Source organism: Geospiza fortis, unplaced genomic scaffold, assembly GCF_000277835.1.
Source record: "Geospiza fortis unplaced genomic scaffold, GeoFor_1.0 scaffold286, whole genome shotgun sequence".
Taxonomy (NCBI): domain Eukaryota; kingdom Metazoa; phylum Chordata; class Aves; order Passeriformes; family Thraupidae; genus Geospiza; species Geospiza fortis.
The window spans coordinates 1,284,465-1,294,623 of NW_005054444.1; the positions used below are offsets into that span (position 1 = coordinate 1,284,465).

The 10,159-nt window shown below is 45.6% G+C and overlaps 1 protein-coding gene across 1 annotated transcript in view; it reads right to left on the reverse strand.

Annotated features, from left to right (window-relative positions):
* Positions 1-3,304: 3,304 nt before the first annotated feature.
* The window catches only part of LOC102040852 (solute carrier family 2, facilitated glucose transporter member 3), a 44,754-nt gene continuing 37,899 nt past the window's right edge, over positions 3,305-10,159 (reverse strand). The window contains exons 3-10 of the mRNA XM_014309639.2: positions 9,622-9,782; positions 9,092-9,332; positions 8,776-8,938; positions 7,951-8,138; positions 7,479-7,583; positions 6,955-7,056; positions 6,531-6,734; positions 3,305-6,026 (exon numbers count right to left, since the gene is read on the reverse strand). Coding sequence (XP_014165114.2) covers positions 5,847-6,026; positions 6,531-6,734; positions 6,955-7,056; positions 7,479-7,583; positions 7,951-8,138; positions 8,776-8,938; positions 9,092-9,332; positions 9,622-9,782 — 1,344 coding nt within the window. The 3' untranslated portion in view covers positions 3,305-5,846. The remainder of the gene's footprint in view (positions 6,027-6,530; positions 6,735-6,954; positions 7,057-7,478; positions 7,584-7,950; positions 8,139-8,775; positions 8,939-9,091; positions 9,333-9,621; positions 9,783-10,159) is intronic.

Below are 10,159 nucleotides of genomic sequence, written 5' to 3' on the forward strand. Positions count from 1 at the left end.
TTTCCCTAATCTCACACCTGCTTCTTTTAAAGTTCATATTCCTTTCTTTTAGATCCTGTTCTACCTTTTCGTACTTATAAACTTCTTATATTCCTTCCAGATCTTGGGTATTTTTTATCTTCCCTCATTCTCCTGCTACATGGCTGTATCCATGTCCCTCCATACCTTCACCACTGCTCCTAGGTTTCATCCTCTCCTGGTTCTGCATCCTTATGCCTTCCTCAGTGGAAAACTATTCTGGTGGCTTTTCTCTAAACCTTGAGGACTCTTTAGGTCATATACTGGACTCAAAGCAGAGTTATTAGCTGAAGACCTTCACTGTGGGTTTTGATCCATGCTAGAGAGGAGAGCGCTTTGCAAGAAATAAGCAGAGCAAAGGGAAGAAAAAGCTAGTCCAGACCCCAAGGAATTTAATGTAACAAGATAATATGCAGTCTGAGTGACAATGGCACTTGGTGACAGGAATATAAAGGAAGCAATAAATATCTGAGTTTGTTTGTGATGGAGAATCAAATTTGTTAATGGAAGGCAATTTCATTCATGATGGAGAAGACTAAAAAACAGGATGAAACAGAGACCAGAGATGGAAAAACAGGGTGCTGTTTGATCAGGTTGATCTACTGATAGTTTAGTTTTAACATGGATGACCAGTTGCTAGTTCAGAACAGGATCTGCAGTGGTCCCACAATGCATGTCACAGCGACTGGTGCACCAGTATGACTGCCTTACACAAATCCATGTGACCTCTTGCTAAACAGAAAATGGTTGTGCAACATAAGCAGAAAACAGACTTAGCAGGTCAGTCATGTGTCTATCAGGCCTGCTGAATCTTATGGAAAAGGAAGAGACAGTTCTTGTAAACACTGTAATTTAGTGAGGTATAGCATTGAAACAAGATATATCACAGCAAGTGAATTGTTTTTAAAAGTTACAGCCTGCCTCCACCAGAAATGGAATACATTCAAGTAACACCAATTAAATTGTCGTAGCAATATATATTTTAGGAGACAAAACCATACTCTTTCCTTGTCTGACAGCCTGAGTACTGCCTTTTCCCAGCAGCATATTATGAAGACAACTGTCTCTTGTCTGGTAACTCACATTGTAAAGACAGAGCCAGGCTAAGTGACAGACCAGACCCCAGGTTTTCCAGCAAGCATCTCACATGTCTTCAGAGAGTCCTTCTAAAAGTGAAGAAAATGTTGGAATTGTGTCCTTGTTCTGATCTATAGAAAGTCTGGAAAAAAAAGCCAGAGAGACATAAATTTTCTGTGCAACAAAACATGCATTTGATTTACCTGCTGGCAGGAGCTTTCTCACAATGTGTGCAGTGGGAGAAAATGTGGTGGTGAGTCACTTCTTGATGCTGCTCCACCATGGCCCATCACGCTGACATTGGCAGTGTGTCCACACCTTCTTTCCTCTCAAATGAAAGCAGTGATAGCACAGTCCCCCACCAAACTGGCAAATGTTCCTTCTTGGAGTAACCCTCAAAGAAGGGGTTGGTGGCTTTGCTTGGAGGTAAAACTGCAGTCTCCTGCCTGTGCTCCCACCCAGATACCTTCCCAAGGGAGAAGCTGCCCCATATCTCCCCAGCTGGTGAGGTGTCTAAAATGGGTGCTCTTTTCAGAACAGAAAATCAAATTAAAAGATTTTGCTGCACTAGACATGCAGCAGGGAAATCTACCCCCAGTAAAATGTTGTTTGTTGGAGGTATTTTTCCCACATTTCTTCTTACAGAAATAAACTGCTGTTCTTGGCTGGTATGCAAAGACATTAATCAGAAATAACACAAGCAGAAAGCAACAAATGTTGGCAGCGATGCTGTGACAATTTAATTGTGCTCCAGCCAGTAAAACAGCACTGAAACCTTTGACATGGCTGATGTCACATGGGACCCTCGGGGTTCTTCTCCTGTCCATTCAGCATCAGTTTCACTCCAAGAACTCTCCAGTGATTCATTTCTGTGGGGTATTGTGGTGGCCACAAGAACTGCCTACATGCTCACTTGGATATGATGAACACTTTCAGCTGAAAACAGCCCGTCCTCAAACCATTAAATTGCATTCAAGCCATTTAATTGGAAACAGGTTTTCCTTTTGAAGCTTCCTTACAATTTTAAGAACTAACCAGATCTAAACCAAAGCCTTGTTCCCTAACCCAAATTTTATCACAAACACTACACAAAAGATTAATTTAGTGCTCAGTGAATCACATGCTTTGGGCTACAAGTGATTTTGTTCTCCGTTTCCACTTTTGACAAAGAAAACTGAAATGTTAAGAGTTAAGTTTGAGCTGGATATGCTTATGAGTTTGGATGGCTGGGCTTTATTTTTGTAGTTGAGCTAGAACTGAAAAACAATCCTAGACAGATTAGCCCAGGGCACTCCCAGCTCCAAGGCTGGTTGCATACCAAGCTTAGCAAAACACGGGCGCGAGCTAGGAGCACGCAGCAGCCAGCAACAGCAGCTTTCAGAAAGGCTTCATGGGAGCCCTGCTCTGCTGAGCTTTTCCAGACTTTACATTCTTCCCTACATTCTCCTTGTTTTAGGCTTTGAGCAGCCCGCTGACTCTGGAGTTATATTAGCCATATTCCTGCTCTAAGGCACTCTGGGCTCTGCCATCTTTTCCTTCCTTTCACTTAATCCCATCCTCTTACACTGAAGGATATTTTGTTCACGTATTTTTTGAGAGCAGCCCAGAGACCTCAGAGTGGTCCAAGGAATGCTGCAGTCCCCAAGCTACAGGATCAGCTCCTGGGGCAGTGGGTTTTTTTCCTCCATCCCTCTGCTCCTTTCCAGTATTTACTGCTGAGTGTACATAGGTACAATCTCACAGGAGGACGTGAAGGTCACATCCCAAACAGAGGGAGGAAAGCATCAGCTACAGGGGAAAGGGGTCCTTCTCCCTCCTGGCAGAGAAGGTGAGGAGTGCAGTGGGAACAGAGCAGGGGCAGAAGCCTCACCTTCTTTAGCTCTGGGCAAGATTCATATCCTCCCCTCCAGCCTCTTCTCCTCTCCCTTCCTGTTACATTGGAAAAGTATTTGCACACAAACAAAAAGAATTTGGGGAAACAAGAAGCAGAGAAGCAAGTGGTTTTAGTTTTAAAATTGCTAAGAAATGGTAGTAAGGGAATTAAAGGTGATTTGCATAGAACCTGAGAGAAATCATCACTTCCAGTGATAAAACAGTAAATCCAGAGTGCCTAGCTACCCAGAAAGGTTGCAGGGGAGATGCTGGTGACATTTCAGGATGCAGTCCCAGGCTGTGATAAAAGAATAAGAGAAGATCTACAGGATAAAGGTAAAATCCAAATCAGGTATTTATTTCATATTTTTTATTTCAAAACCAGGAAACAACCACATTAATAAGCATATAAAATCCATCGGAAATATTCACAATGCTGTTACAGAAAAAGAAATTAAGAAAGATACCATGTGAGAAAGGCCTACACACTTCGGCCCAAGCCAACACACATCTGATGCAAAGTATGGAATGCTCTTATGCACAGCTGTGGGGGGAATTTCCTAACATACAGATACCCATATAGAAATATCCTGTCTGGATGTGCTGGAGGGCCAAAGGAAGGGCACAGAAATCTATGTAACTGAGCCAGAATATCAAAACTGGGAGAGACATCTTACATAACACTTCTGAGAATATCTGGAATGTAAGCCTAAATAAAAAGCATGGGAGGACTGGATGTAATATGATTGCATTGTGCAAAGCTGGGGCATTTCAAATTAATTCACAGGAAGCATTTAACAGCAGCAAATTTAACTGATCTCTGCAACTGTTTCTCATTAGGGAAGGTAGAAAAGTCATCACTAGTTACTGAAAATGTCAGACAGACCCCCCCAGCATATACATCAATGGGAATTTCTCTAACCTGCTCTGAAGAACTATGTTGGCAAGAAAGCTTGGGCTATCCATGCTGCAAAAGTCTTGCTGTCATTCCAACCTTTCTAAGCCTTTCTTCCTTTTACCACCCTGGAATCTGTGGGCCTACCTCTCTTCTAGGATATCCAGTGATGAATTCCAGCAGGTCCACCCAAGTTTGACTACATCCAAAAACTGCAGCTTGATCTCAGAAGAGCAGGAGTATAAACTGGACCTACCTCTGTGCTACCTTTAGATATTTTGTGCAGGTCTGGACAGGCATGGGCCTGGAGCCTGAACAGAACGCTGCAGGGATTTAAGCTGCCCCTCCTTGACTGCAAGTGTACCCTAGGTGCTACTTTTTGCCTGCCTGAGCTAGCTTGGCAGCAAGGGTGGGGACCACACAAACTCGATTGCCCAGCAGAATGACAAGCAAGGAGACTGACGTTTACTGACGAACAATTACTGCCTGCCACATCCCTTAGAACAGAGGCACTATAACAGAGCTGAACACATCTACAAAGCACACTGGTGAGCACCACAACATCATGCAGACCTTCCAGAGAGGATATATGGGGCAAAAAACATCTGGCCTTCAACCAAGCAGGGGACTGAGCACGACAGACCTTTTGCACTGCTAAACCAGCAAATTCCAGTAGCTCTGGTGTCTAGTCCTGCATCTCTGCTCTCATGAACTTACATGTACCACAACTGACCATGCCTGTGTCCAGAAGGGTCATGCTACATGACCCTCTGTAATATTTATAGGAACAACTGCTAAGAAAATACAGCTTTGAAAAATAATTTTTATCCTTGCGCTCCTTTAAATGACAATCTGCAAGTTTCAGAATTTATGACGTACTAGACTACAGAGAAGCCAAAAAGAAATAAAATTAAGAGAAGGCAGGAAAAATTACCTTCTGGTTTGCAATCACCACCCTCAGTCATCCATAGAATGCTTAAAACCATGTCTGAAAATATAATCCAACAAAACCCATTTTAAGATGCAATATCACTCTCATCAACACTTGAGAACAATTACTTAAAATAGCCACCAAAAATCCCTAATAACAGAGATTTTAGTGCAGAAACATACCTCTTCCCACAAGTACAGAACTCCTCGAATTTCTTTCCAGAGGGCACAAATAACTTCAAGGTGATGTGCATAATTTGCTCTGCTGTACATACCACCTAAAATGCTCAATCTCCTTTTAGTACATTTCCCCTTTACAGTCTTATTGCACCTCAAGTCTACAGCATCTTTTATTAGAATAGCTATTTCTCTTAAACCTCTCCAATTTCTTTATCTGTACATTTTTGTACACCTTTAAAAAAATAAATATTTACAAAGTGACATACAAATAAATAAACTGAAGTAAAAGTATGCTTTCAGTCTGTCTATACAAAAAATAAAAGAGCAGGAAAAAATATGCATGTGACTTGGTCCCCTTTTTCCTGAGGCTAAAAAGAGTGCACACTGGATAGGAAAAAGCACGATGGCTTTTTGGTAAGCTTGCCAAATTCCAGTGTAACACCATACACACGCACACAGAGTAGACTCAAAGGGCTGGGGACTTGTTTAGCAGGTCACTTCAACTCACTACAAAAATAGTAATTAGGGTCAAATACATAATGGTCACTGTGTGCATAAGTATGTTAACCCCAAATGGCAATTTTATGTGAGAAAAGTAAAAATATTGCCAGCTCTTCTGTTCTCCTGATGTTTGTGGCAGGAAAGATGAGATTATTTTTGCAAGTGCCAGGTGCTTTCCAGTATGGCAGATCACCCATATCAGAATTGCTTAATGCTGGCAAGCCTGGCAGATTGGGCGAGCATGTGGGTGAAAAGAAGAATATAGCAGCAATTGAAGAGGGGAAAAACGTCCCAGTTCTCATGGTTTTCTTTGCTCATTCCTTTAATGACTCTTTAAGCATGAACGAGTTAAAGAATGGGTGTGTCGTGGCTCTTAGGCAGCTTTGTTCATCTCCATCTTCTGGGGTGATGAGCCGTTTCCTCGTCCTTCAAAGCCTCTGGAGATGTCTTCAAAAGTCCTGCCCCTGGTCTCTGGCACTTTGAAGAAGGTGAAGACAAAGAAGAGGACCAGGAAAACAAGGAAGATGAGGAAGACATAGGAGCCACATAGTTTCTGCAGGGAGAACAAACACAAAAGATTTTTTTTCATATTACATGTAAGGTCATTTGCTGTTGAGAGGTTAAAATTCCAACACCTTTCTCCAACAGTGCCCTTACTGACTTTTTTCCCATCACAACATTTTAAAAATTGAAATCACATTCCTACGGGCTTCTAAAAGTCTTTAATCTTCCTGAGAGTGACCAAAATTGATGCTTTTAAAGCAAAAGCAGTGATGTGCTAAGATGGCTCTTGCAAATATTTGTAAGCCGCAACCAGTTAAGACAGCAGAATATAAGGTGAGCAACAACCTCCAGTAACAATCATAACACTGACTCAGAGACCTCTGGAAGACTCACCAGCCCTCTTCCCAAAGCAGGGACAATTTCTAGGAGAGGCTGTTATTAAAGGTCATATAGTCATGTGCCAAAGTCTTCAAAGACGCAGATTCTACTGCTTTTCTGGACACCTCTTCCAGCGCTGCAGTGCTCTCACAGTGCTTCATAAACCAGGACTTACCTCTGCATAGGGGAAGAGCATTCCCACCAAGAAATTGGAGGTCCAGTTGGAACAACCAGCCACTGCCATGGCTGCAGGTCGTGGGCCCTGGCTGAAGAGTTCTGCCACAATGAACCACGGGATAGGGCCAGGGCCAATCTCAAAAAGAGCCACAAAGCCAAAAGTGGCAACAATGCTGATGTATCTGATCCAGTCCACGACGTCCTGCAAGGGAACAAAGTATGATCAGCACAATGCCATCTCTAGCGTCACAACTTTCTCAGCTGCACTGCAAACACTGTAGCAGTTCCCAGAGTTATAAAATTGCTCTCTCCATTGCACACTTGGCTCTACCTGCCTACAGGGCAGTATTGCAGAGAAAAGCAGGCGTGTTTTCTTATAGGTTCCTGCTGGGGTCAGCCTGGACAATAACACCATCACTCACCTTCAGAGCCAAAGCCACAGTCATAATAGCAGCACACACAGCCATGCCACCCAAACCAGCTAAATGGAGGGTCCGGCGGCCAGCACGCTCCACCAGGAATAGCTGGAAAGAAGGCAGAAGGAAAAAAATGTCCATTACTTTGGCAGCAAAAGCAGGGCAGACCTCCTTGCTCAGTATCTCCTGCATCTTTTCCTTATCTGCCCATGAACCTCAGAGACCGTGATGATCTCAGTGCAGGCCACCAGGCTGCTCCATTGTCAGCACAAGTTCTTCCACTCTGGTTCTTGCTACTGCTTTCTCACATCACCCTTTTCCCCACATACACTCCTTTTCCACATTCTCTTTCATCTAAGATAACAACATCTCTTTCTGCCCATCTCTCCTCCCACCACGCCTTTGATGCGCACTGGTCTCTGCTCCCACAGGTCAGTGCACAGCCCAGTGCTTTGCCACCACATGGCTACTTGTCTGTAGTCCCATCTGCCAGGGACACGCCCAGGCAGACACAGCCCTGTCCCACTCACCGACACCACAGTGAAGACTGTGTTCACCACACCGGCTCCAATGGTGGCATAGACAGGCTGTGTGATACCAGCTCGTTCAAAAATCCCCGTGGAATAATAGAATACCTGGGAAGAGAGGAGAAAGTTGGACATAGTCACGATTCCATGTTTGAGAGCATGTCCCTCATCCTCTGCCTAACAGCTTGCACTCCAGTCAGGGAGTTTCTAAGCAGCACTCCACACTATAAAACAGCATGCTTCCAGTCGAAGTTCATTCACTTGGTGCAAGGCTGCAGTGCCTCACCGGGGTGCACGTGGGCAAAGTGAAAGGCACACTATACATTTCCCATCTTAGCATCTTTGCCAGACAACAAAACAGTGACCTCCAGTCAAGGCAAAAAGATGTTTGGGCACTTAGAGTTCTCTCCACACCAGTAGCAAGTTTAGCCAGAGATAAGGGAGGCCCAGAAGATGGGACAGCAGGATAACTCACAGCATTGATGCCTGAGAGCTGCTGGGAGAGCTGCAGCATGATGGCAATGATAATGGCTTGACGGTAGTTTGGAGAACGGAAGAGCTGCGGCACAGTTACTTTCTTTTCCTGGGACATTTTAGCACTTTCTTCTTTCATCTCCTCGATGTCTTGAGATACATCTCGATCGCCACGGAGCTTCTGGAGAACTGGAGGGAAGAATCCAAAGACACCAGGTATGAGATACACACCTACTGGCCAGGGCAGGTGTGTGTCCCATCCTGCTGCTGCAGGGAGGGCACGGGAGGAAGACTGAACACCCCCAGCTGGTGTTGAGGCCTGCTGCATGGGAAAGGGCAAGCCTCTGCTGCCAGCCTTGCTCTTCTTTTCAACCCAGAGGTCAGGGGTGCTGTGAACAGCACAGAAACCAGGCCCAGGTCCTGCTCATGTTGATTGATCTCCAAGCTTATGTTTGATCCTGAAATTCTGTTCAGGCTCTTGCCAGAGCTGACCCCAGCCCTCCAAGCTCCTGTTAAATGCCAGCCTACTTCCTGCCTTTCAGGAGGAGCTGGGACAGTGGCAGCAGCAGCTGGTCCTGCTACATCCCACTAGGCTAGGTGCACTCACATCTTGATCCCACCTGCAGCCTCTGTTGGGATGCCAGGTTTCTCATGCTTCCTGGCACTGGTGCAACCTAAAGGATGGGAAGGTAGGCCAGGCCTGATGCCCTCCGGGAGTCACACCCTAATTCACCACAGGCACCAGGATCAGTCCTGGCCTCCCACTCAAGCTCAGTGCAGGCTGGGAGCCAGAACACTGCCCTGCCCCTTTGAGATCAGTTCTTACCTGCTTGGGCTTTCTCCTCCTCCATCTTGTTGATCAATAGGAAGCGGGGGCTTTCAGGGCAGAACAGAAGACCAATACACTGGATGATTGCTGGGAGGATTGTGAACCCCAAAAGCATTGGCCAAAGTCCTTCAGTGCCCATGATCGCCTCTAGTCCAAAGATCTACACCGAGGACAGAAGAGAAATAAGAGTGACTTCAAACACTCCAATTCCTCACCCCCACCCCAGTATGACAGGATCCACACTCTGCCCCTGATGGCAAGTAAAGCCCTCCTCACCCCACCTGAGGACAGGATCAGGTTGTACCAGGCCTACCTGAGCCACCAGGATGCCCACAACAATGCCCAGCTGGTTGAGGGTGCCGAAGGCTCCACGGACACTGGTGGGCGAGACCTCGCTGATGTACATGGGCACAAAGCCAGTGCAGAGGCCACAGAAGGTGCCAATAACAAAGCGGCCAATAATGAACATCTCCACTGCTCTTGCTGCCTTAGAGAAGGCCATGAGAAGGCCACCAGCAAAGGCCAAGATATTCACAAGCAGCATGGAGTTCCTCCTGCCAGGGTAAAGATGTCAAGAATGAACTTAAATGGGCAATACAGCAGGAAAATCATCAGGAGAGGGGTAAATGTAAACCTGCCCATGATCGCCCATCTCAGGGGTGGGAACAGAATGGAATAATTCTCATTCAGATCCTGCCTTGGCCTGCAATCCTTCTTTTTGCAGCCCACACATTCTTGCTTTCTCCCCACACATCTCTTCCCACCTCGGCCCTCTTCCTCCCAACACTCCTTTGTAAAGGGAAAAGTTCTCCAACCGCTTTTATCCCCCGCTTCCCAACTTACCTGCCGAATCTGTTTACAAAGAGACTGACTGAGAAGGAGCCAATCATGCCTCCGACTGAGAAGATGGCCACAGAAAGTGACCACAGAGAGGTGAGTAGTTCTTGGGAGACAGCCGTCCCACTCCTTTCTGACAGGGTTCTGTTGAAAAAGCCCCGGATGATCTGCAAGAGGAGTCAGGTAGCAAGAGTTACAATCCAGAGGGGGACATTTTACACGTGGGAGAGGGGAGACTGCCTTCCTTCTGCCATGAGGGAGACCTAAAAATGCAGCAACAAGTTATACAAGAGGAAGACAAGGGCATAGAAGTAGCTCAGTATGATGAGGGAGAGTGCTTCACTGAGTGGAGGGACAGGCAGGGTACCCAGAGGACAGCAGTGTTTATTAATGAGAACAGGCTCATCTTCTGAATATTTCAGATGAGTCACTGGTGGTTCTTGGGAGGAGGTGGGAGACAGTTGGGAATGAAAGGGAACAAGAAAACATGACCAGTGAGTGGATGGGAACATTTCTGGCACTACCAAAACATCGACAGCAGGAA